The sequence below is a fragment of the Patagioenas fasciata genome, chromosome 11 (genome assembly GCF_037038585.1).
Source record: "Patagioenas fasciata isolate bPatFas1 chromosome 11, bPatFas1.hap1, whole genome shotgun sequence".
NCBI lineage: Eukaryota > Metazoa > Chordata > Aves > Columbiformes > Columbidae > Patagioenas > Patagioenas fasciata.
Window position 1 is genome coordinate 25,236,616 of NC_092530.1, and position 27,588 is coordinate 25,264,203.

Below are 27,588 nucleotides of genomic sequence, written 5' to 3' on the forward strand. Positions count from 1 at the left end.
TGTGCATCCCTCAGAATTCCATGTAAGCAGGGAGGACAAGCTTCACTGCTCGTATTCTATACATTGCCTTTGTGGCATCGTATACAAAAGAAACACCAGAACTGTAATTTTAAGATTTGTGATGTTTAAATGTTATCCTCCGGAAGGCTTTGTTCTCAGCACCTGCAGCACGTACGTGTTGCTGCTGCTTTTGAGAACGTGAGACGCTGAACAGGGACCAGAGACAACTTGCGCAGTAAATAAAGACCTTTCAGGACACAAACTTGTTGAACCATTTAAATTGTATTCCACTTTTGAAATGTTAATGTTGTGTATGTGCATATATTTATTGAAAATAGCAATCCTCAGTCAACCGAGACACAGAAGATAGCTGCGGTAGAGATAAAATGCGTTTCATATAAATACATTCATGGTTTAAAAAACAAAACCCAAACCATACAACCTGCTGACAGACTCAAGTAACTTTCTAACATGTATTTAACTTTTGTGATGTTAACAGGCTGACAAAAGGCTATTTAATAGTGAAAATGGAAAAATTGGTAACGTGGCTCCATTTAAAAAGTTGCTATTGATACATGGGAAATATTTCCCGTTGTCATAAAGCAACAGCATGTGTCTCAAAAAATAGAGTTTTTCCTTTTTAGAAAAGCTATTTCCTTGTTCCATTTAGTGAGTGTTGTAGTTCCATGAATAAATAGATACACTCAGCTTTACAGACCAGATTTTCCCGTTCCCTGGGGTTCCTGGAGGATGCGGGTTCGGGAGCAGCCACATTGCACATGGGAAGGCTGAGGCTGGTCCCGAGAAGGGAGCGTTCAGTTAATGATTATATAGCCACGGTTTGTTCTTGCCAAAACCTGCTTGAACTGGCAAAAAGAAAAATACACATACATGCGATAAAAGCAAAACTTGTCCTGAAATAGCAAGCCAGTGCACTCAAGCATCGTACAAAACCTTTTACTTTCTGTACAGTGATGATACCAGATATTTTTTCTTTTTAACCATCATATATACAACACAAATATTATGAATAGAAATCTATAAATAGTTTAAAATGAATCTGTAATATATAGCAGTTGAGGGCCACAGCTGTACAAAGTGTAAGCAACATATATAAAACAATAAAGAAAGTGCAAATAGAACAGTATGGAGAGTCTCCACTGCTTACAGCATTGATGGGTCAAGTGTGAAGAGCAAGCGGGGATGCAGGAGCTCAGTTACAATTTGAAAGAAGACACAGCACAGGAGTCTGCACACAAAATGAACTGTTATTAAATTACATCTTCCTGCTTCTTCACATCTGTGACTTCCAGTTAATAAGAGAAGGCTTTGTAACGAATTTCTGCAAAGAGTGATTTGTCCCTTTTTACAAGTTCTGTGAAATGAAGATTCCCTGGCCACAGAGTACTTTTCTGTAGGTGAAACAAGACTACATGGGGAAAGTACTGTTGGTTTCTGGTTGCCTTGTTACGCTTACCATCTTTAAAAGGTGAACAGAAATACCTTTCCATACAGTTGAATACAGACATTTAGACCCTGATCCTCTACATTACACACAGGTAACCTGCACCATCACCCGCATGGATGTGAAGGTCCAGAGGATCAGTGCCTTAAAAACAAAACAACCAAACATTCATTAAAAAAAAACCTCCAAAAAACAAACACCACACCAAACACTCCCCTCCCCCCAGAAAAACCCCAAACCACTCAAACAACCATAGAGAAAACAAATGAAACAAAACAAAACGCCAAAACTCCTTTGAGTTTCAAATGTTGGGGACAACTGCCCGTCGATGTCACTGCTGTTTGCCACTGGAGATGCCAGTTTTGCATTTTCAGGTGATGATTTCTCACCAGTACCCCCTGCAGTACGAGTCTTTCCTTCCTTTAATGCCGTGTGTCTGCTTGAATTAAAATACAGTGGCAAGTAAAAACATACTGGGTGAGTTGGAGGCTGAAATAGTTAATTCACTCTTGAATGAAATTCCAAATAACTTGTTTTTAGAAAGCTTTTCAGTTCACCTTTACTTCAGTAAGTGTACTCTATAGTCTTTTTTAGGCACTGGAAATATTCAAGACACTACCTGATGTGCAGAAGGGTCCATCCATCCTCAGCAATGCATTATTAGTGATCTCTAGCAAGTTCTTGACCGATGTTGTTGTTTTTACTTTTAAATGGAGAAGGGTAGACTTTGAAACTCTTGTTTTAGACTCTTTTTCCCCTCTTGCTAAGTATCTTGCTATGACAGAAGAATCATCACAGTCACATGGATTTTTCTCTTTGAAATACAGGCCAGATTTCAGAGTGAATTAAAGAGAAGTTGCAAGCAGTCTGAATATGCCAGAGAAACAATAATCATAGTATTACCTGGTGTACTGCTCCACATAATGATGTCTGTCTCAAAACTGGAGATGATCACATGACACTCTATGAAGACCATCAGTGTATAATCAGCTAATAAATACGAATTTGGAGTCTAAGATATTCTCTGCTGTACTCAACAGATAGTATGGAAACACTCATCTATTTGGTATATTTTCCGCATGTGTGATATCTACAGTATACAGAGACATATGCATCATTGAGGCATGGGAAGGAACATCTGCACAACTGTCTGGTCAGCATAACCTGTTTATTTGCCTCCGTACATTCGTTCGATGTCGTTGAGGTAATGGTTTTTCAGTTCTTTCCTTTTCAGCTTGAAAGCATCTGTTACTAACCCAGTCTCTGGGGTCCAGGGTTCAGGGCTTAACCGTACTTTGATGGGTATTTCAAACCTTTCTAATTTCACTGCAGGGACAAGAAGACACAAAAGCATGACTATGGTTACATAGCTAAATGAAATACTAATTCATGCCACCCAAAAATCTAAAGTGAGTACACTGTAGCTTGTATAATCTGGTGTCCTTCTTAATGAAGTAATCTTACAGATGGGCCACGAGCAAATTTAATCTTGTACCAATGCTGAGTGCTGGTTAGTATAAAAATATTGTGATAATGCACTGTATTTGCAGCTTGTATTGGATGCAACAGTGTAAAATCTAAAGCTTGCAACAAATGAGTGTGCAGAGAGTACTGCCACAAGAGGATACACTGAAATGTAGAGTTGTACCTATGTCACAGGCTTGTAGTAATAACTAGATTGAGTCAGACTAGTTGGATGTGCTTCATATTTAAATTATAATGAAGTACTTCTACATTTTCCATGGTTAAATGATCCTTTCCCTATTTTTTTTTTCTCCTATGTATAGAGTTCAAAACAAAGGGACTCCCCTATATTTTTGTTACATAGGTCACTTTTCTCCCCGTTTTCCAGGGGCATTAGGAACAGGGCAGGGAGCTGCTGCACGTGTGCAACGCCTGATGGACTTTGCTGTCAGTTCCTGTATACAGGGCTATAACAGGATCCTGTCTACACACACTTGGAGCTGAATTTCCAGGACAACTGCAAAGCGGTCTGGTCATGTACTGTTTCATCTTTAGATACACGGCTGCTCAGGTTGGTGTGTCATGTTCTGCCAAAAGTGGGAATGATCTCTTTAAAATAGTTTAAAATCAATTAGTTCTCTCTCAATGGTAGATTACCATCTAGCGGATAAAGAATTTATAAGCAAAGCTTTATGAATAAACAAAGTTATATGGGTAGTCATTTACCTAGTTCATGATGGAAAAAACCCCACGGATTAAAATGTTTAAACAAATCTGAGACCTATTGGGTTGACTTTTTTTAAGGCAATAGTAAGACTTAATAGCATCTCTCATTCTTGTTTTATGTTTCACAAGGCAGATTCTCTTCTCTAAAACTTGAGAGGCAGTGCTGGGTCTGCTTGAGTCCAGCTTTACTCCTTCAGTGCATGAGGTGCCAAGTGTGTTAGAGACTTTTTTCTCCAGGTAGTTGGTTGATTTTTTGGCCCCATAAAGGATTGAGGAGGCTTCTCATCATTTAGCACCACAGCAAGGAACTGAAGCCATTACAACTGCAGGGATTCTGGCTGCTCAAGGCTGTAGGGGACAGAGCTCCATGGCGAAAAAGAGCTTTGAAATCTCTTGCTTAACTAGTTTTTGTACCAGCAAATGTAACTTTCCTTCCAAATTGACAGCTCTTTTGGACCTTATTTTTACTCTTAGACAAGCAACCTCTCTCTTTAATTTAGTTGAAAAAAAAATCTCAAATTTTAGAAAATAATAAAAAATATGAAATAGTTAATAGACCAAGAAGTATGTCAGTTCCTGTAGGAACAGGCAATGATTTGATGTGGTCTTTGCCTCTGACTAAACTATTCAGTTTTGGCAGATACAGGGACAAGAGGAATAATGAAGAGCAGTTACTGAGGACACCTGAAAACTTTGGTTGGATAAGCACCATGAGATTGGCATGATATGCGACTTTACTTACTCTTGTTTGCCACTTCTTTAATCTCTCGCAGTATTTCAGCTTCCATTGTAGCATTGTTACAAATATCTACCCAGGTTCCACTGATGCCTTTCTGCTCAGCTAATGCCATCAGCTTCTTCTGATTAGGAACCACAAAACTGATCACGTAGGACTGGTCACTACCACAAGGTGGCAAGAGAAGGAAGGAAAACAGTTCCAAACAGTTGAGACTTGCATTTCAGGACATAAAATGCTTACTTATGTTAGATACAGAGACCCACAGTGCTTTTCGAGCTGTAGCTGCTCCCCCATACAGAAGCCTTCTTGTACATTAAGTCTTCGCAACTGTTGACTTAAAGGTATCTTAAGTTGTTTTACAAAGTTCGGTTTGATTGGGATTGTGCTTTGCTGTAATTTCGCCGGTGCACATCTCAGTTTAACTTCCCAGCTACAGCTGGTTTTAGCCAGTTCTCCCCACTTTCCATTCATGTATCGTGTGTTTAAGTTGAAGGGAGGGAGAGGAGGGACCAGGACTATTTCTAAAACTCGGTGGAGAGCTCTGGATCAAGTGCGAAGTGTCCAGATTAACTTCTGTCTGGTATTCTGACAGAAAGCCAAAACACATGCTAAATAGAATGATGCCCATTGGAAGGGATGGAACTGGAGTGTATTAGGATAGAAGAAATGCCAACAGAAAAACAAGAGGTCATGGGCACCTGTGCTACTTCAGAGATGCTGTTGCACTCTGGTGAGGGGGGTTTGTTCAATGGAAACCATGGAAAACTATCGGATATCGTCAGAGAAGTGGCTCAGAGTCTATATTTCATGTTTAACCTAAATGAAGTTCCAAAATGAATACCACTCTTACCTTTTGGCATACGCACAGATATTGTCAATCAATGGACAGTTTTTCAGAGCTGACTCTACTTTGCCCAGAGATACGTATTCTCCTGCTTGTAGCTTCACCAAGTCTTTCTTACGATCTAGGAGTTAAAGGGAAGAAAAATCAAGCTTGTTCCATTTAAACTTTTGCATTTCCACAGACTTGTTTACAAAGCCACTAAATATGTATTTTGTGCAGTGCTATGCAAGATAATTTAATTCATGTTTATTAAGAATCTTATTAAAATTTGAAAACCGCTAATAGCACGTACATATTCTGCCAGCTTTATAAAGGCTTCTGTAAACAGGTTTACATAGCACTACACTTCTGTTCACACAACTTGTATGAGAGTCATGAGGGCTCTGAGTTAAAAGCTTTGTAATTAATACCAAAATCTAATCTTACATTTATTTTTGAAGGCTTTGTGCTAAATTTAGACAGTGATAATGTCACAGGAAATGGCTTCACTTCCAAAATCATCCTATAGCTGTGAGAACTTTTGGGAATATGTTTTACACTGTGATTCTGCAAGTAGGTAACCTTAAGTAGATTAGCCCTGGCAAAGCCAACAGGATTAGTAGCGTGTTTATAATTATGTTTAATCATGATCTTGTAATCTGTTAAGAAATGAAAAACTGAGGCCAACCTATGATCTGCAGACACCCATCTGGATGAAACTCTCCTATATCTCCCGTACAGAACCATCTCTGACCATTCTCATCAACGGAGAAGTCTTCGGCTGTTTTCTCTTCATTTTTAAAATATCCCATTGAGACATTAGGTCCGCCAATGACAATTTCTCCTCTAGGGTTAGGCTTGTCTTTAGTGGTATAGCCCCCTGAAACCAAGAAAACACCCACACAATTATTTTTAACGTATATACTCTGCTGCCAAGAAAATATTTTGAAACTTCAGCTTGAAGTTAATGCACACAAATTGATGCTTGTTATAGAAGATAAGAACAATTATTCCTTATGCTACACCTAGCTAAGCAAATACGCAAAGAAAGCAGCTAAGCCATGGTTAATTAGTTACTCTGATATCGAAACATTTAATACTCTCACCTTCTTGCCAGTCTCTCAATTTTATTTCACAACAAATAAGTGGAGCTCCAACTCTGCCGGTGCTGTAATCAGCAACTTCAGGAGAGAACAAGGAAGAATATAAAGATCTTTGTCATTTGAAATATAAACTCACACCATAAATAAGGCAGTAGCTTATCTCAAGTTACTTTATTGCAGTTAAGAACTACAGCTATTTTGACTCTACAAAAAAACCCCACCAAACCCTCATATATATCTGTATCTTAAATTATGTGTTTCCAGAAGCATTTTAATTACCTTCTGTAATTGTTCCGGCTCCACATGTTTCTGTCAGGCCATAGCCTTGACCAACAGGGCAGCAGAAACAGATGTTCATGAATCTTTGTGTCTGAGGCGAGAGCGGAGCTCCTCCAGAAAGCATCATGCGCACATTCCCACCCAGTAGTGCCTTCACCTTTTTAAACAATAGTCTTGAAAGAAGGGCAAAAATACATTAAAACTCATTCACTCAGCTCACTTTTACAAAAAAGAGTCAAACTTTCTTCTTTCATCCTATGTGGAACACCTTAAAAATTAACTTGATCATTCACAGATTTCAATGCACAGCAGGGATAATCAAAATCATTACTTCTTGTGTAACACCTGAAGGTGGCAGAATTCCTCTCACTTAACAAAAATTCTGATTTTATGACTAAAAAAACCAATCCAATGAAGACTAACTAGTCATCTGTTTTGAAAATTAGTCATTCCTACCATTAAATATCTGTTTCCAGTAAGAACATGGATTATTTCAGTTAGTCATTGTATTCGTATGTTGATGAGAATTGTGTCGGGTAGCTTAGATGATTCTTCTTTTAGATTGTCTTAACAAACCCCAAGGAGAAAGGTACACTTGGACCATGAATTATACTTACACATTACACAGAGGTGCATCGTATCCCCTCTTGATTTGTTCCAATTTGTAGTCATAGCCTATCTTGAATAGAGTTCTTTGAATATAGTTCATCTCTTGAACTTTACTCATGACATTTTTATAAATTCTGTCCATTATTTCCTACAAAGTGTTAACAAAAGCAGGGAAAATCACCATGTAGAATAGAGCAGCATGTGTAAATCAAATTCCATGTCAAAAATAACATTAAATTACGGTATTTTTACATTGGATAATACAACAAGAGTGAAAATGTCTGCATTGTTGGTGAGGCGATGCTTAACCGTAACGCTTTTAATGTGTGATCAATTAGTTAATTTACAGACCATCGCAGCTTGGAGCTATTTGAAATGGGTGGAATGAAGCATCGAAAATGCAGCAGAAAGTCAGTGACTTAGTGTTGCTTTTCTCCGTTCACCTTTTTTCTCCTCACACCATTAACGCTTGAGAGGAAGAACCCCCTGCTGCAGTTTACACCTGATATTGGAAAGCTTGCTTTGCATTAGGCAGACAGGTAAGTCAAGGGCAAGTAATCAAGTAACTATTGCACGTCTTCAGGCATCCTGCAGTATTTCACAGTACCCCTTGTGTTTCTACAAACAGCTTTCTACACTTTGGATTTCACTTCAAAATACGTTCCATCCCTCACCCTGACGGCGTCTTCTCTGTCAACCACAGCTGCAAATCTTGGGGAACATGCCATGGTGTAATAAAACTTGCTGTGCTACATTGCTTACATTATCAATAACACCTTAACCTGGACTTAATCTGGCAAACCAATTTAGAAAAGTTTGAATTCAAGTCTAACTAAATCTCTTTGCTAAAGGTTGGTATGTGCCATGCAAAATTTGTCATGCTTAGGAGTCCCGATGCTGCAGAACAACCAAATCCTGCCAAAACTCACTATTCTTAAATTAGATTAAATCCTTCATTACCATTCTTACGAGCCACTGATGTGATATGATCATAAAACTGCACATGTGATTCCAGGACACATGAAGAAGGTTTTTGCATTAGAAAGACACCAACATTTGTCTGTTTTTCAGATAGCACGAAGACCTTGTGGAATGCAGAAGCCTGGTCACCCAAAGACCAACGTAAGCTACAGAAGCAATGGGAGTTATAGTCTCCCAATCACTTTTTTTTCCTCAGAAGAGACTACGCATGGCTGCTTATCCTAAAACAGCAAGAGAGACTCAGTGTGTTACCGTGGAGACACGGAGCTGAGATTGGGCACCCCAACAACTGCGGCGCTGCGGCCTCGCCTGCTGAATTCTGTAACTCAGCCACACGCTCTTATCTAAGTGTCCTCCCTGTGAAAAGGAGCTTCGGACTATGAAGGTCAAAGACTTTCTGTACCCTACTGCTGTGTCAGCAGCCCCCTAAAACATCACTCATTGCTATCAAAAAACATATACAGTTCTGGATCAAAAAGGGCCTTGGCTTCAGCGTACATGTATTGTGCTCATCTGCAGCTTCAGTGCTCAGTTCAAGCAGCAACAACTGGAATTTCTATATTGTTTTTTTTCTTTTTAGTGACAGGTACACATGAAGAGGAAAAAATGTTAGTTAATAGATTTTTCTTGCATGAACAAGACAGAAAGCATCTTATTTTTTGCTAAATGTATCGGTTTCTGCATACTTACAGGCACGGCTGCCATCAGCGTAGGCCTAAGTACAGTACAGTCTCCCTTGCTTCCCTTCTTAATTTTACTTGACTGCAATAAGGAAAAAAAAAGTCAATTTATGAAGCTGAAAACCAAGCAGCTCTATAGAAAAGGACTAAAAAATAGAGGAAGATATCTTAGTATGTAATTTGTTTAAATCTCTTCCACCATGTCTCCAAAAAAACCCAGTTCCTGTGTAATTATTTTTTTTCTGCTGTGATTTCAACCAAAATATTGGACTTTTTAGAAGCCCAACCTGGTTAAGTCCACTTTGTATATATTTTTCTGCCACCCTCTCTCTAGTGCTTGCTTTCTCCTCCATCTTCCTCCACCAGTGTCTTTAGCCTGATGCAATCTCTATACCAGCAAACCATTTAGAAGCATTCTTTTCCAGCTTAATTTGCTCCTATTTATCTTAATTATTAAATGGAAAAAGGCAAAGGGCTAAACAGAATATCTACAATAACCGTATAAAGAACTGATAAAGTGAGACCAAGAACTTAAAATCACTTTAAACAGTCTTATGTTCAGCTATCTATTAATAGCTGCTCTTATCCTGACACCCAGTGGATAATGCTATATGAATTTATTAGCCTTTCTTTTAGATATCCTCAGTATCATAAAAGCAAGGGTTTTGATAAAATTGATATAGTGTGACCCCGCTGCTACAATCCACCAGGAACACCAATTTGCACAATTTTCTGCAAAAAAATAATGGGAAGTGTACTATGTACATCAGCATTTATTTAATGAAGGAGGACAGCTCAGCGAGCAGAACGCGGAGTGCAAGAGCTGAAGTTTGCTTCTGCTCCCCCCCCAGCCCTCACCTGATCCGACAGCGTGAGCGGAGAGGAATATCCAATCCTGCAGCCGTAAGTGATGCACGAGATTTCGGCTGTCAGCTCCAACACGTGCGCCAGGGGCAAGTAACCAATGTACGTGTCCTTGGGCCTGGGAAAGGGAAGGATTAGTTAATTAACAAGGATGCACAAGTGGACTAAAACCACTCTTTAATGGTTTTATTGTGTGCTTACTCTTTGAAAGATTTGGATGTAAGAAGGGTGTGATTTCAAACCACAGCTTGTAATCAAAATGGGGAAAAATCCTACCCTTACTGAAATCAGCAGGAATTAGGGGATTTGCCTTGTTTTCTAGGAAACGCACAGATTTCTTAGTGCTCCACTGCTACTTCCTCTCCTTGTGGGAGGTTTCATCCCAAGTATGAAATTAAGGATGAAATCACTATATTTTAAAATAATCACCAACGACTTAGAAATCCCTGACAGCCAGCATAGCATTTCCTTCTAGAACAGTTTAGTAGAGAGAGAGCTGATCACTGAAGCACTGAGGCTTATGGCAGGAAATAATTTCTTGGAGATTTCTCAGCAAGAAACTCAGGGCTGTTACTTAATCACAAGATTTCAGCACCAAGTCAGAACTGGTTTTTTATCCTGTCACAAAAGGAATTTAGCAAAGTAGCTTATTTCAGCCAAAAAACACTGCAGTGACAAATACACCAACACTCATGAAACATTTCCTCAAGAATTAGAGCGAGGGAGCTCACCATTGGTTTTACTATTGCCAATGAACAATTTATGACTCTTTTGCTCATTCCGGTGAAGTATACTTGAGCGGATTCTACAGTACGTGCGTTACCCATCCAACAGTGCTATCTCTAGATCAATGTATGTGGTAGGCTCTGGTTCCTACAGCCATTCTAGCTGCCTGAAAACACCTACAAAAATTCCCAAGTTTGACTAGATGAGGAATCTCCTTATCTGGTGGCACGTTCTGATGAACACTGATGTACAAACATCTATCGATGATCTGAAGCTAAGGGTAATAATAAAACAAGAGTAAAAACAGCACGTGAGACAAGAGCTAGAAGGGCGTCCTTTTCAACAACAGGATGAGTTCACAAACACAAGATATATTTCTTATAAATTAAAGATCAGTGGGCTGACAATAGAATGAAGAAATTTAGTAACACCTGATGCCAGCAACAGACCCTCTGTAAACTTCTATACATTTAGAGGTTGTGTTTTATCTATTTCTTACCCCAGTCCAGGTATTCTCTCACACTGTCCCGTCATTCCAGCTATTAAGTTTTTATGGATCATCATCACCCCTTTAGGTCTCCCTGTAGAGCCACTGGTGTACATGACCAAAGCCAAGTCGGTAGGAACAGGTCTGCTTGGCAGAATGCTTGCTACAAAATGCAGGATGAAAATGTTATTGATTCTTACCTCTTTCTAAATTGTTATTTCTGTAACTAATCAATGCGAATATGTGTGTAATCAACCGGTGTGAACCAGGTGCCTCAGCACAGTGTGGTCAGTGGGGGATGCGGATGCAAAGTACTGGTCTGGTTTTAAAAGGGAGTGAGGGAACGCAGATTTTGAAAGGCAAGACAAGTGTTTGGGCATCTACACAATCTGGGTGATACTTTTCCCATTATGTCTTATACCTGACTGAAAGTTCCACAGAAAAAGCCTTTTGAAAACCAAGTAAACCTGCCAAGGGCAGTGAAGGGGAGAAACACAGTACTGGGGAGAACCAACAGGCTGATAAACAAACAAAAACCCACAAAAAGCTGCAAGTCAGCTTTTCTGACAGCCATTCTTTCAAAGCCAAGGTTGTAGAGCCAGGACTACTAAAAACCTTGACACAACACCCCCCAAGGTAACTGTTAGTTTGTCTCTGTGTCTCAAGCTGATCTAAGTAAGTCGCAATGAGCATGTGCTTCCCCGCAAAAAGCTGCTTTGCCAGTTTATCTCCTCTTTTCTTCAAGAGGGAAGAGATCTGGTGAAGCACAGACCGCTGATTTAAGGAAAAGAGATGATCAAGAAAAGTCGGGGTTTCCTTCCTTAAAGCCTCAAGTGCTTTCTCCTCTATTTTTGGGAAAAATAGTGAAAATAAGAGCAATAAAAGGTAGGAGTAGCAGAAAATGGAACACTGCACGAGATTCTATTTCACTTCCTAAAACAAACGTGAAGTCTTCAAATGAAAATTATTCTGCTTATGGTTTAAAAGTTAAAAATAAAATTTTATCCAAAAATACTTGACACTGAACAAAGGTGCAGAGCTATAAGGAGAGATCAAATTCTCCATTTATTTAAAGGAAAACAGAGGATGAACTGGCTACCTGCCATTGCCTTTGCGTTAGAGACCTGCACGGGTGGGTTTTTCAGCTACATGTCCCTCTTAACTTGGGTCTGACTGTTAATTTTGCTTGATTAGTTCTCTATGAAGTGATTCACTTACAGTTTTCTGGTTTGGCTCCCAGCTCTTCTACTGTCTGCATACTATGAATCTCCACGTTTTCAGGGTATTCAGATTTATTGATAGTCTTCTTGTCCACATAAATGATATGTTTAAGACAGGAGATTTGCGGCAACGCAGTCTGTATAAGGAGAAATGAGGTTTTTGGCACTGACCGCATGGTAAAGTTAGAGAGTTGCTTGTAAGCAGGTGAAGCTGGTACCAGATTACCTTAAGTTTGCTCTCAAGAAGTTCTACACTAGTGACCAGATATGATGCTCCACACTCGTTGAGTCCATAGGTTACGGCCTCTTCACCCAGGGTGGCATACAGCGTCACAACTGTTCCAGTAAGCAGAGGGAGAACATGAGAGAAATGGTCAAGAAACGCTACATGCAAAAGCTCCTGCTTTAGCTCACTGGAAAGCACTGTGGGAGGAGGGGACAGGGGCATCAAATTAGCTCAATGTGGAATTTTCTAATTTGAAAACAAAACAGTTCTTAATTTTTCCACAGTGGAATTTTATGCCATGAGAGACCTCTGAAATCAGGAGGACAGTTGTAGAGGAAGCATTTCTTTACCAAGGGTGGTCAAACACTGGAACGGGCTTCCTAGAGAGGTGGCTGATGCCCCACATCTGTCAGTGTTTAAGAGGCATGTGGACAATGCCCTTAGTAACACACTGTGGGTCAGCCCTGAACTGCTCAGGCAGCTGGACTGGATGATCCTCACAGGCCCCTTCCAACTGAAATAGTCTGTTCTATAGAAGAAGAGAAATAAGGAAAACAAAGAGATCCACCAAACACCAACAGTAACACACTGAGCAATCACACAGTTAAGCAACTGTGTTCTGCCCTTGAGCTCTTTGGAACCAGAGGTCGGGGGGAGGTGACAACACCACAAGCGGTCACGGCTCAAAGCTCTCCACTGCTACAAGTGGCTCTTCCCGCAGCATCGGCTGCTCTGCTTGTTCCCGTGAAATTATGGATGGGGGCAAGGCAGAGAATCAGACTAAGGAGCCAGGTTGTTTTTCATGTTGCTGGGTTATTTTTAACCCTGACTGGCTACAGCAATGCTATTGGTGCCTCACAGGCACTGAGGAGTTCACCTCTTCCCATCACCTCTCTGTTGAAATACCTTCCCTTAGTATTGTCCGCTCCCTCAAACTGTAACATCCAAAGACCGCTAAAGGAATTTAATATTCCTGTGAAACAGGGTTCATGTGCAAGGGACAAAACCAGTAGTGTTATGTAGCTGATTCTTCCTGCCTCTTAAAGCATGAGGATCAAGACCAAATTAACCATCCTCTTCAATAGCAATGTCAGCGCTTCCATTATTGCCCTTTAACAGCCCCTCTGCCTGTGACACCGTCCGACCTCTGTTCGTGCAGCCACCCACTGCTGGGACTGCGTGGAAAAGAGGCAACTACTGCAAGCAAACACAAGCAATGGTCACAGCGTGTTGTACACAGACCAGGCATGTGAGTGTATCCTCATCTTTGCCACTTCACAGAGAAACTTACATGCATTGAATCAGATCAGAGATTTTTTGACAGCTTAAATACAATTAAGAAAAAGGAAAAAAACCCAAACACATGTACATAACCATAGTGAACTTGAACAGCTTAAAAATGTCACCAGAACGCCCTCAGACTAACATGTGATTTTGACTACTCCACCATTCTTCTCTCTTCTCATAACCATTTCACATTTCGGATGCATAAGTTCCACATTTTGGAAGGAGAAATAAAACTACTGACATCTTCAGAATATTAAAAAAAACCTGAATAGTAGCCATTCTGTCATTCTAACTTACAGAACATTATTGCAATAAAATCAGAGAAAATAGTCTCATAAACATGAGACGGTTAATTTTAGGGATCTCCACAAAGCATAGAATAGACTGGAAACTTCTAAGAATCAGCTTATGAAATTCTTACACCATCAATGGTAGGGTTGGCAGATTGAAAATACTTAACAGCCAAACCAGAGCTAAAAATACACTAGAAGTAAATAAGTTGGGCACTCACGAGGGAAGTTGTACTTGAAGCAGGCTAGAGCTGTAATCATCCATTCTGCTCGGGTCTCGCAGAATATGACAACAGTACTCCTTGGGGTCAGTCCCAGGGCGGTCAGGCCGCTCCCCAGGCGATTCACTTTCTCATTTACTTCTTCATAGGATAACCATCTATACGTTCCTAAAATTAACTGGTGAGGAGGAAAGAAAAATATTATGATGATAAGCAGCTGTGAGTACAGGTCTACAAACACATGTGAGTTGGTGCATAACACCACAAACACAGACATTAGAAGAAAAAAACCTGCTTTCGTTGTTCTTGAAGTATGATAAGCGGTGCATCCTGTGTTCTGTTATTCTTTACTATAAAATGGGTGTTTTGCATCATAAGATGAAGATTAAGGAAGACCTCTAAGGAGATCTCCATTGTTCAGGTAAGATGCAAAGCACCTCAAAACCAAATCGGAATGAAGTACAAAACTAAGTTTTACCTTTTTGAACACTTTTCCATTTGGTTGCATTTCATTTTCTTCACTCAGTATTTCCCTGGTCCCCAGACAGTCCTTCTTGGCAAACTTGGCTAAAGCGTGGTCAAACAGCTTGTCCAGGGTGTCTGCTCCAGGAATGTTTATGTTTGCTAGCGAGTCAAGATGAGTGACAGCACGATAGGGGCTTCCAGCTTTATCCGAGGTGGGTTTAGCTTTTAAACGTTTTGCCATGGCCTTTTTCTTCTTAGCATTGGTAAGAAAATACCATGGAATAAATACAAGCATACTGTACACAGATATTAACAAGTACACAGGCAGCAAGAGAATGGTCCATACTTCTAGCCTAAGTTTCATTGCAGGTATTTAAAAAAGAAAATCTCGTATTATGTTCTGCAGCAGGCAAGAGCAAAGCAGCAGCACAGTACGGTGTAGGCAGAAGCAGCAGTAAGTGAAGCTTAGGTAGTTCTGTTTCAGAGCAGCTGCTGAAATTTTAGTGACCTTTGAGAGGCAACAGTGGACACCTGTGGGTGAAGACCAGCGCCAAGCAGAGAGCAGGAAAAAAAACAAGAAAAGAGAATTAAATTAGTAATATTACAGTCAGTCCATTAGTTTTAGTCCTTTTAAGAGTTCACTTCAATGCATCAAGACAAAGGAGACTGAAGTAACTGGTTTAAGAGGCACGTACACTGCACAACACAGCATGTGCTGCTCTGCACACCAAGGATGAATCTTCTCCATACTTGTTTGTTGCATCCACAAATATTTACTTTTCAAAGACTTTTCCCCACTGTCTCTGTTTGAATAGTTCAGGGCTGTTGAGATGAAGACTGTCCTTCACATCATAATATTGTCTTTAAGCTACACAATTGCGTAATCATGGGAAAGGTCAACACTTGTTTTCTCCCTAAATATTTGTACTACAGAGAAAAGACACAGTACATTTCTTTACTGCTTTTAAGAATATTATATCAGCTTCTATTCAGATTAAAATGTTTCTTGATATAGTCCTCAAAAGTCTACACATTGTAATCTATAACTATGTAATATTCCAAAATTGCTCTATTAACTTCGCCCCAGCAACTGAATTTTTAATCTACTACTTTTCAGCTACGAATGTCAGACTCTTGGAAGGGGATTACACAGATTTGCTTTTCCCCCTCCAAAAACTACTTCAATATATGCATTTCAGAACTCCAGATATGGAAAACGGAATCCAATGTGACCGACTGAATCCAATTTCAAATCAAGCATTTTGTCTCCATGTCAGAAATCTTTCCTCATTAAGGAGAACTGGGCCTGAATAAAGACCAAAGGTGAGTGGGAGGAAAACAAAAGCATGACAGCAAAGCACAGCTGTGATGGGAACTGCTCTGGAACTGGTCTGGAACTGGTCTGGAACTGGCATGGAAAAGACAGAGGTTCTTATCACCATCTGGACGGTAAATGCGACACGCAAACCTGTCCCTTTTAATGAGAACTCCAACATCTGCAGTTGTGTTGTACCCAGTATCAACAGCATTTAATGTAGATACTTAAAATGACATGATCGTGCCATTAATTTTTTAATTAAATCTATAGAAGAAAATTACTGTTGAACGACAGCATAATGTATTAAACTAAGCTCAGACTTGTTCAGGAAAAGAGAGTATTCTGCACATTTACTTTTATAAAAGCGAATGCTACATTATTTCCAAAGGGTATATGCTTATTCTGCTCCAGCCAAGCTTATCACCAACAACTTCTCAGCAAACAGTGAAACCTCAGCAGAAGAGACAAACCATTTTACTTCCCCAAGCTCCAGTTCTCTGAAATGAAGGTTTCCTGGTTTAGATTACAAATCTTGCCTGAGATCTTTCATTCCAGTTAATTCAGTGCTCCAAAAGCAGCCATTGAGTTTGTATGTAAAAGAAAAGCCAGTCACAGTGCTAAGAACACAGTAAGACAACTTCAGGGTGTGCCACAAGGACAAATGGACCCACTGGAGAACTCCCACTGCTCTCCACCTTCCAACTAAAAGCACAAGACCAGAAACAATGACTTGGACAAAAATCAGACTTGCTGGACTAATGGAAACTATTTAATATAAAGAGAGAGTGCCGTGTGTTTATTCAGGCTTTTCCAGAAGTGGTGCTACTGGTAAAAAACTACTCGCTAATAATCAAGAACTGACTAATTTAGAAGAGGAGGAGAAGAATGGGCTCATATTTACTTAAGTTCTTCAGCCGATGGTCTGGACTGACCGATACTACAAAAAGACATTAACTTTTCCATTCAATTTAATCTCCTCTACATTAATTTGATAAATAACAAGAGCTGTCCCTTTTTTACCATATCTAATACGGAGAACTGCTCCTCCTGCCACCTGAGCACTGAGGAGATGCAAATATCATATTGAATTATAACAGTGCTGTCATGATTTAAGAAGGTGTCTTACAATATCCATTTTACTACTGATCATCAACACTAAATCCTTAAAATTGAACGAGGTTGCAGAATGGATTGTAATGGATTGTAAGACTATGTGTGAAGAGAGGACTGTGTTTGGAAAAAGAAGATACATCCTACTGGTGCCATCTACTAATCCACCAAACGTGTGGGTTTATACGTGAGATGATCTTCAAGCTAAGGAATAAAACTCAGGTCAGTGTTGAACGCTGACTTAAGCACTTTTACCGTTTACTGGAAAAACTTTCTAACATGCTAAAAAACCTCATCAGAATGTTCAAAATACCGTCTGAAATAAATTAATGATAAAAAGGTCTTAGTGGGAAAGAATGTTTGTTTTCTCCTAAACCTGGCAGCCTGTTGAAATCACTTTTAACATTTGAATGTTAAGTGCACGCATGGACCTCATTTTCCGGGAGTTACGCTCATGGTCACATTAGCAAAAGTTAAAGGTTGCGTTCCTTTCAGTTTGAAATTTCACATTCGTTTGAAATACTTTGAGTGGTGTTTATAAAAACAGATAACTTAGCTAAGCTAATTCGTACACATCTCGGGTAAGTTCAAAGGTTTCTATCTTAACAAAAATCAGTTGTAATTCTAAACAGACATCAGCTGGAAAAATTTCTAAGTCCCGAAAAGACAAACTTGGCTTTTTCCTTTGAACACCTTCAAATAAAACCTGACACATCCACACACCCGTGTACTTACAAGGTATCTGATGGCGATGAGCGAGTTTTTTCAGCGTCAATCAGTTCTATATTAAAACAGGAAAAAAACACAAGAGTATTAGAGGTTGGGAATTTTTTTTGCTTTGCAGAATGGAGAACTCTTTAGAATTTCTACCCTAATGCTCCCAAAGAAGAACCTTTATATGTGAATAACAGTGTTTATTGTCATTCCCATGTGTCAAAAATCTTGCCAGGGATCCAGCTTGATTAGGAGAAAAACCCCTTCTTTTTCAATCTACTTCAAACATTACTTGCAATTTTTAAAAAATATTTTTCATTGCGTTAGAGAAGTCTTGTAGTGTGCGAGATGAAGTTAGACAGGAAAAGGGCAATTTGTGAAGAACACCTGGAATCTGCAAAGCAAGAAGCTGTTTAGTTTAAAACCAACACGGCAGGAAGTCCTGGTTCCCCTGCAAGGAGCTCCTGCCGACCACTCGTGGACACGCGATCCTGGCTCCAGCGGCCGCACGCAGGGCCGGGTCCTCCCAGGAAGCTCCGAAATCCTCCAAAACAATCCAGCAGGAATAAGCAACAACCGTTTCCGGAATTTCTCTAGCATTCAGGCACATCTAAACACTTTGGAAACCACATAACTTGGAAGAGGAAAGGTGGTTCTACACGCTGAATAAAACATCACTTGACTTGAATAACTATGTGGGTTACTAGTTACAGTCATTTTTGGAAGACAATTTAATTAATACCTGGTAGTCCTGAATTTGTTCCAGTACTAGAACTGAAAGAGCCTGGGATTTCAAAAATAAATTCTAGAAAAACCGAAATATCACATTGCTGGGAGGATGCAGCAAGCGGTAACGCAATCAACAATCAGCAATCAACCAGTGCAGGCTACTGGGCTCTCAACAAATTTGATCTTCCAGATGTATACCTGGCACACACAAGAATGAGAGAACATTTCTACCGATGAGAAGACTCTGATCAAATAGGAATACTTCAATAGTTAGAAAAATCTTGTGGCTAATTACAATTTTTTGGGCATTAGAAAGATTGAAAGAAGAAAAACTAAGCCAAATTATTCCATTTTTACACCATGCCAGTGTTTTTCTGACAACAAACTCTGCCAATATCAATGGCAAGTTACTCATGGTAGAAAGAAAGAAAAAAGAAGTGCATGAGGTCCTATTTTTGTTCCTTTTTCACATGCACGTTTCTGCATATTTCCCTCTTACAAAATTCTGGACGTCAAAGGGCAATGAAAACTGCCGAGCCTGCAGGTTTCGGAAGCGTTTCCTGTGCTCTGTCAGTGCAGCAGGAGCTCTGGGCCTCAGAACTTCCAAGAGGACTCTCTAAGAGCCCCTGCGTCCCAGCTGAATGGAGAGAGGAAGGCAGACACAGCAGATCCTGCTGGAGCCTGATGCAAGTTGAGGGTCCCTGTTTAAATATAGACATATTACTCAAAATAGCAAAAAACACAGGAAGCACTAGGAAATCTTGTTTCTCTTACTGCTGCTTAAAAAGTACTGAATACAATGTTTTGCTTAGCCGCTAAACAAAGATCAGGTTTATTTTTGCTTTGAAGAAAAGTATTATTGTTGTCCTTTATACTCACTACTTGTGGTTTACTACCTCAGAACATGTAATGCACTTAATGGCAAAATTCCATTTGTGAGCGTCAGGTGTCATCCGTCTATTGCTGCAACAACTATTGTCACGGAAGCCACACCAGCCACACTTACCCAATATTTCTCAATTATCGAACAGATTGGTGTGAAACTCCCTCTCCTAATCTTTGAACACAAGGGCAAGCAAATATTTGGTGAAAGGGTAAGAGCTGTGTGCCCCAAAGGCAGAGAAAAGGCCGAGGCAAGATTCCACAACAGCAAACTGTCCATTGAGAATACGCTGAATTGGGAAAGCGTTTCCTTTGGCCCCATGTCTGCCGGTTCAACACTTTTTTTGTGGTAAAATAAGCAAGAGATGTTATTTTCTTTCATGGGTACTTTAGTCAATGAACATGGTAAGGACCAGGTGCTCGGATGGACAGTACTTCAGAAGAGGATGGAAAAGGAGAAAATCTGCAACTGAAAAATACTCCTATTACCTCCAAACTCCTCCAACATCTGCCCTGTGGATGTTCTGTGTCCTACCTGGAGCACAGCGAACATAGAGCAGGAACTTACCCAGAGCAGGGCTGCTTAACAGGAGATGTTTTCACAACAGAAAAGTTAAGAACTCTGCTTTTCCTCCATTTTCAGGGCAAATTAAAAGTAAATAACTAATGTACAGTCTTTTACAGTCTTCAAAGTCAGATGTGATATTCCTCTTTCTGTAATATTGATGAATGTGTGATGAAGGTACTGCAGACAGAAAGTACGAATGGAACTTGCCTAACTAATACTTCCCTTCTAATTGCTCGGTGCCTTCCTGAACATTCATTTTTATCTATTTTCAATTTACAGTCAGTATTAGGAGCACATGCATAGACAACAGGTTGTTTTAAGAATTAAGGTACACATCTCGCCTCTTATCATCCTGTACTTGGATGTACATTTCTTCAACATCCTTTCACAACGTAAAGAAATTAGGATATCAGGTGCTTTTTGTTTTGCAAGTAAAGATGAAGGAGTACAGGAAATAATCTCCACGGGTTAAGTTTTTTAACATTTTCTCAGAGATAATGTATTTATGCGTATGCTTGCTGGGTACAACTGCGTCACTGATTCCTGGAGTAGACGCATCCGAGTTCACACTCTGATCAAGTCACAGTATTAAGGTTGGACAAATGTTAATGAGGTTTTACTCATCGAGGCAAAACATTCATGAATGACATTAGTCTAGGTGCATAGATTAAATATTAACACTTATTTCCTGGCCCCAGATCTGGTTTGTTACCAAACATCTGTAGAGCGTGACCCAGGAGGAACTGTACGTACCCGTGTGATGACGCATTAGAAATACTTAAAAGTAAAATGTAGTTTCCTAATACATCATAAAATAGTAACATGAATCTATTACTACATAACAACGGAAGTCAGGAGAAAGTAAACACCAAATCGTTCTTTTTTAAATAGGATTCAGCTAATAGATTCATCTGGCCAAAGCTCAGCGAGATGAACACAGCAGAGCGAGTCATTAAAAGCCACTTCCTTTATTTATACGTTTCCTGAAATCCCGCAGCATTGCTCTGTAATAACCTTTTTGTGAAAGGAGCAACGCAAAGAGCAAAATGTCAAAGTGCATGAACACAAGTCCAGCCTGGCAGCCAACGTGCAATGTAATGACAGAGATCATCGTAATCCCCTTAATGCTCCCTTGAGAAAATCCAGCAATATCAACCTCCTGCGTTCTGTTGAAATCCAGACAAAAATCACCGAATACAACAGCTTCTCCCTTTTACTGTGGTTACCCTGACAGATTATATACTTTTTTCTATATGTCTCACCAACCGCGACTGTTGTGTAATTTAATAGACTGAAGTTCTAAATGTAATTCCCTATTGTTTAAGAAAACCTGACCATTTCTTCAGATTCCACTCTACCAAGAAATTCTGTCACCAATTTTATATTTACCTTTATTGCTTTACAAAGTATCCGTTATCTCCCATCAGTGGCACTAGGTTGCTTTCTTCTCAGACACTGGCCATAACTTAGGTAAAAAATAAAAGGGGAGGGAGGGCAAGAGAAGTAAATGGTCCTCCTCATATACTACATTAGCAAACTTTTGCCTACCAAAAAGCGTACTGAGGGAAATACACCTTCCCTTTTCTCTTAGGAGCTCACATCCAAATGCAAATACCTCCCCTTTTTGTAACTAAGCAAAAAGAATGAGGCTTTCTTATTTGCAAGTTGAAGAAAATGCCTCCTTGCAGATGTTTATATACAGATGACTGGGTGTACACTTAAAAAAATACAAGTTTAAGCAAACTGTTCCCACCCACGGTCATTTGAGACGGCAGCCCCTGAGATTTCAAGCATGAGTCATCTTTATTTTTCATTTTCATTGTGTAACTGTTCAAGCTGCGGAGGAAGATGGTTTGAGAGTCAGAAATTAGGAGCATTGGGAGCAAGCATATTTTAATCTTTTACACAATTGCAGTATTTTCCAGTGGAAAAAAGTGATTATGCCTTTTGTATGTTTAAGGAACTCAATTTTATTGCGGTCTTAATGCAAAATTGTAGCACAGCCTATTGCTTGGTTCATGGTGAACCCTTCTTGTCAAACATACCTAGATTCATCGCTAGATCTCCATCACTTCTAGATCTCCATCACTTCTAGAGCCACATGTGGAATTCCCAGATAAAGATTTACCTAAGACAGGACTTATATGCAACTTTTGGCTCATTTTAAACTTTTTGTGAGTGAACTTGTTTTCTGCTGCCTTCATGTGGTTTATGAGGGACTGAGGTATCTTTAGGGTACATTTCCTTTAATAACATTACTTGGCAAATCAAGTTTTAAGCTTCATAAGGAAGACTTGGAGGTATAGAGTGAGGATGAGTTGTACATAAATAATACAACAATTCAGTGCATACCAATTTAGTCAGAGAATTGGGGATTTTAGCCATCGGCAAGGGAGATACTGCTGGGCATGGCATTTTCCACCAGTGAAGGCAATCTTACAGACTTGCTGTATCATAACAGTTCTTTGATCTTTATCTGCACTTTGCAGAAGAAGTGAGAATGTGAGAAGTGAGAAATTTCAGTTCATTTTCCCCTCATAAGGCAAAGCACACATTCACATTTTTAGATTTAACAGCTCTAAACACTGTTTTGTTCAATATTCTGAGCAGTGTAGCACCATGGAAACAGGGAAACAGCGCCAAAGTAGCTCAAACATAAATATTCATACTAAGACGGGAGAATAAGGTAGAAATTAGCAAAATTCTTAAAAAGATGGAGGAAGAGAGACCTCTGAGACAGTTTTAAACAGCAAGGTTTTGAACTTTAGCGCCTCCTGATGCACTCGCACACGCATTTATCACTCTTCTTGTTTTACAGCCACCAACATGCCTGCGCTAGGTGTACGATTTCAGAGGTAGGCAGCTTTTGATGTTCTTGGTCCAAAATAACTCCGTAGGTTTTGCAAAGCAGCCGAGGATACACTTACAGGACTGGGGCACAATCAGGTGCTCAGAGGCTGAGCTGGGAGCAGAGACAGGGCCGAGCGAGCCAGCCTGGCCAAGGAGCTGAATAACTAGAATGACCGCACGATTGTGCCTGTACTGTATGTCCTACCCCTCAGCAAAACCGACTTCCCAAAAGAAATTTGTTCAAGCCCTGCTAGCTCAGAAAACATGAAATAAAGTATGCGTGACTATTTGCAGCAAACCACACAGCTAAAACTCCAGTGGCTTGACATTTAGGTAACTACATCACCTTTAATGTGAATAAGCAAGAGTCACAGTAGCAACTGCAGGAGAAAGAAACTGTACAGCACCAGACTAAACAGACACTAAAGTGGTCTTAGACTTAAATTTGGAAGGAAGTATGAAGAGGAAACTGATGCTGTTAGACCATTATTTCAACCTATTTTTAGGAACCTTTTTCCTCTGAAAAAAGGGATAGAAAAATCCTTAGTACGACACTGCGCATCACAACAACCATTTCTGGTTAGTAATAAAGAATTATATAATTAAATTTATTAACAAACGCAGTGATGCTCAAAAAGCTAACATTGTCCAAAAACGTTTCCATTTTCACCTTAAAAATCCACAGTCCCCACTCCGAGTCTATCAGTATTTGGACTGATCATTGTAGTGACAGTAGGACAAAGTCACCCGCTGGAAGGTTTTAGTACAGTTTATTTAAGTACCCACTCCCTAGCTATTGCCAACCTCAGTGCCCACTAGCACACAAAAACCCAAGTCACTACTTACCTTTAATGCAACTGCAATTCAAATGCTTCCAGGAAAGCAGGTTAATAAATTCATGAAAAATCTAAAAAGGAAGAACATTAAATAGTGAAAATTCCAGGCATCGCTTAGGTTATAAACATATATAAACAGACTATTCAGTCCAACATTTTCCTGGATTGGTAACATGAGCTTCATCAGCTGTTTGTTGTCAACACCATTTGTACAATTGCAAAACACTACCTGCTACTTGAAAACACGGAACAGGCTGATCATGTACTTTACTTTAGGTCAGGAGATACCACTAGAAACTCATTACGTTATCATTCTCAGTTTTCCCCTGACTTCTGTGTTCTGAGTGCCTTCAGATGCTTGAATAATGCAACACGCTGTCAAATACTGGGCCTAACAAAAAGTTCTAAAATCTACTTTTTTGGTGCAGAGTTTAATGAGGATTACTTTCCAAACATCAATAACTTGTTAAGTGGGTGTAGGTCATTAACTGCAATACTTTTACACTGGAGAATGGGAGAGGAAGTGGTCACCCTCTGATCTTTCCCATTAGGTAATGTCATCTGGAGAGTCTAACACATATTTCTGTCATTCTGTGCACGTGATTATCATTCATCAAACCATCTTTGAGCATTCAAATAACCTGAACTCGGCTCACCACTAGAACAAGTTTTCATCTTCAGTTATGTTAGACTGAATTTGCCAGCCTGTTTAGCAGGCTTTTTCCATCAGGTTTTATTGAACTGTAATCTACGCTGCATAGGTATTGTTATTTAAGGGCATGCAAGAAAAATATGCTTGAAAGACCCAGCTTCAGTGAAATACTGAAGTCTATACAGCTCCTCATACAAACATGAACAGCAAGGATGATGCCTAATCCATGAACAAGCCAGACTGAATACTGGCAATCCCGGAATGTCAAAAAGCAGCACACTCGTACAAGCAGGGTGCTCTTCAATGGTTTTCCAAGGCAGCACCTTGCTCCAGTCCCTGTTCCATCTCCCACCTTCTCATCCTGCCTTTTACTGAAGAACGACCTTAGTTTCACCTTCAGTTTTTCCTCTTCCCTATGGTGAACTTTTGACCAAGTTGTTTCAACAGAGGAGCTCGTAAAAATGGAAAACTATTTGCATGCTTATGAAATAAACAGAGAATCCATTTTCATTATGAAAATTAAACACATCTGCCTAACAAAGGCACAAAACCAAGGCTATCTTAAATTCAGTATTAAATTATACTGTGTAAATACACAGTATGAATCAGCTGTACATACATCTGTCTTCATGGAAAGTAGAGTGCAAAATGACAAATTAATGGGCTATTATGGACGGACAGAAACTACTCCATCCTCACCTCCGTGTTTAGTGCAAAAGACCACAGACACCACAAACCAGGATCTCCTGCTTCTTTTTCATCTTTCCTTTCTATTGCTATATCACTGTGCTGTTACTTGACACTAGCACTAGCTGCAGATTTACTGCCTCAACCCCTCTACGTAACATTGAAAGCTACGGAAGATATTGTAAAATTATACCTTACCTATATAGTATTGTGATTCTTTTTAAAGTAGGTATGTTTTCATTGTGTAAAAAACCAAAGAGTGTCATAGTAAGAAAAGAGGTTAGTCCTTAAAGCAGATTTTAAGGTATAACAAAAATCCAGCAAATTACTTTACTGAATTGACATAAATGTGAACTCAGTCTAATGGAGACACCAACAAAGAAGTGAAAAGGGTGCAACAAGCCTGCTGGTTTACCAGCTCAGTGCGAACCCAGACTGCGGTGATCCCCGCTGGACTGTTCTCTTGGGCCACAGATTTCGCAGGCAGCCAACTCCCCATAACCTTTAAGTCGCAGCAGTTGCCTGATGTGGCTCCCCCCTCGGTCACAGAAGTGCCAGCACGGGGGACGAAGCCGTCACCTCGGCTGAGTTCAGCTGACATGGGATTACTTGCACCTCCGCACTGGAGCTTTGCAAGAACTTTAAACAGGCACAAAACAGAGCTGCTGCTGAAAGAAGTCACCTCCACCCATTTGTGGCTGTCCCAGTGCGTCCCCTCCCTTGTGCCAGAGCCGGAGGGAGCAGTGCTGGCTCCAGCCTTTGTGAGCTCCGTGTGTTCGTGGAACTGCAGTGTTAGAAAAAAAGCAACCAGCAGCTGCAGCATAACTAACCTAATCTTTATTGAAAGCCACAAGCCCATTCCCAAGCACTGAAATGTCTTATTAAAATTTTATTACAGATTAATTGTATATATTCCAAAATACTTTACTATGCATCGTTTGATATTTATTGAAGGTCAGGAGTTAGTAATCTTCCTGCGCGGTGCAGGGACAGAAGCTGACTACCAAGCTAACAGTTTAAGCTATGAAACGAATGCCCTCATTCATCATTTTTTTTCTATGAGCCTGCGATACGCAGCTTCCAGCTCCTCAGGCTTCACCAGCACATTTGGAGCAGTGACAGCTCCCAGGCACCTCAACTCCTCCAGCTTCCAAGACAAAACATTTGCTGAGAATGACTCAGTGTGTATTCTACTTATCATGTACTTCAGATACACTGAACATAGTAAGGCATTTTCAAAAATCGTTGCATGTATAACTACTAGAGAGGAAATAAAGCACCTGATGGATTGCTTATGCAACATGAAGTGTTTCAGTAAATCTGACCAGCTGCACCAGTTTGCTGCTTTGTCCAGCAAGATACTTGCACCCTCCTATCAGCAGGTATCGCAACACAAGCTCTGTTTGGTCCCACCACCAGCTTCACCCCACAGGAGGCTGAAAAGACTCATCCAGTTGTATGTGTGCCACCTGCCATAAATACGTGCAGCACTGTGTGAAGTTAGATGGCACGTTTTGTAGTACTTGCTCATCCGTAGCCTGACTTGACACAGAATGAGCGCTCTTCGTATCTCACAGAGTGTGAGAAACCCACAGTGCAGAGCACTGGATAAACCCTCACTATTTGCTGTCTGTTTCTTTAAACACAACTTTCCTACTAGACTTCTCTGGTTCAAGTTGCATTGGTGGCTTTTAGTGTACAGAAATGCACATAAGAAAATTTACAAAATAGTTTACAATTATTTACAATATCAAACCAGACTTGTAGCCAGATAAGCAATCATGACATAAACACAAAAATAAATTCTTTTCTTTTGGAAGCTTCTTATTCTTGCACATGCCATTGTATACAAAGCTTGCTATTGACCCGAGTAAGCTGGATGTAGAATGAACAGCTCGGTTGCTCGGTTTCTAGAAGCACAACACACTTTGAGCTTTCTCTTGAAAAGACCAGCAAGCGGTTGACTTTAGTTTCAGGCTCATCAAGTACATGGTACCTGGAGCCAAGGAACATGGTTCATATGTTACAGCAGAGTGAACAATTGAACAATTTCAGGATGGGCATCAACAGCTGTGTCCAGTTGATGCTGTGGGAGCAGAGACACGATGGAATGAAGAGCCGACTCTCCCCATGCAACAAGCATGAGCTTGGCCCCGTGGTCATACAGCTGTCAACAGCTTGGGGTTCCACAGCAAGAAACGTGGGAAATAATCCCTGGAAAAGCTATGGGATATATTAGTACTGCAGCATTTCTGTGCCTCAAAGCATTTGTGCAACTGATGGATATTAAGAAAAAGTCACTTTCAGTAGCAGACATTAAGAAAACCAAACAGAGGTGTTAAGTCTGTTCTTACTGTGATACGTAACAAAGATTTTCTGGCAGCCACAAAAGAAGAGCCTTAGGGCACACGTGCGCTCTGCAGAAACCATTAATTTGATTCGTATTTCTCTTCCAAGAAACTGAATTGAGAAATACAAAGCAAACACGAAACAAGTACCAACACAGAGCAGAATTTCTTTGTGGTATGACATTCTTAATAATTTATTCAGTTCCCCTCTATGCTAATATTTTTCTGTTCCAATGAGC

The 27,588-nt window shown here is 40.0% G+C and overlaps 1 protein-coding gene across 7 annotated transcripts in view; it reads right to left on the reverse strand.

The window, feature by feature from the left end:
- Positions 1-263: 263 nt before the first annotated feature.
- Positions 264-27,588, reverse strand: part of ACSL4 (acyl-CoA synthetase long chain family member 4) — a 52,798-nt gene continuing 25,473 nt past the window's right edge. For 3 of the 7 annotated variants that reach the window (XM_065846397.2, XM_065846399.2, XM_071813594.1), the window contains 16 exons: positions 23,673-23,733; positions 17,819-17,864; positions 14,669-15,186; positions 14,191-14,368; positions 12,393-12,502; positions 12,165-12,303; positions 10,959-11,109; positions 9,728-9,851; positions 8,880-8,951; positions 7,217-7,356; positions 6,600-6,772; positions 6,324-6,398; positions 5,906-6,097; positions 5,245-5,359; positions 4,398-4,555; positions 264-2,791 (listed from right to left, as the gene is read on the reverse strand). In XM_065846397.2, coding sequence (XP_065702469.1) covers positions 2,634-2,791; positions 4,398-4,555; positions 5,245-5,359; positions 5,906-6,097; positions 6,324-6,398; positions 6,600-6,772; positions 7,217-7,356; positions 8,880-8,951; positions 9,728-9,851; positions 10,959-11,109; positions 12,165-12,303; positions 12,393-12,502; positions 14,191-14,368; positions 14,669-15,019 — 2,136 coding nt within the window. In that variant the 5' untranslated portion in view covers positions 15,020-15,186; positions 17,819-17,864; positions 23,673-23,733 and the 3' untranslated portion in view covers positions 264-2,633. Of the gene's footprint in view, positions 2,792-4,397; positions 4,556-5,244; positions 5,360-5,905; positions 6,098-6,323; positions 6,399-6,599; positions 6,773-7,216; positions 7,357-8,879; positions 8,952-9,727; positions 9,852-10,958; positions 11,110-12,164; positions 12,304-12,392; positions 12,503-14,190; positions 14,369-14,668; positions 15,187-15,350; positions 15,583-17,818; positions 17,865-23,672; positions 23,734-27,588 lie in introns of those variants that run through there. The other 4 variants (XM_065846401.2, XM_065846402.2, XM_065846400.2 and 1 more) reach the window with 3 other exon arrangements.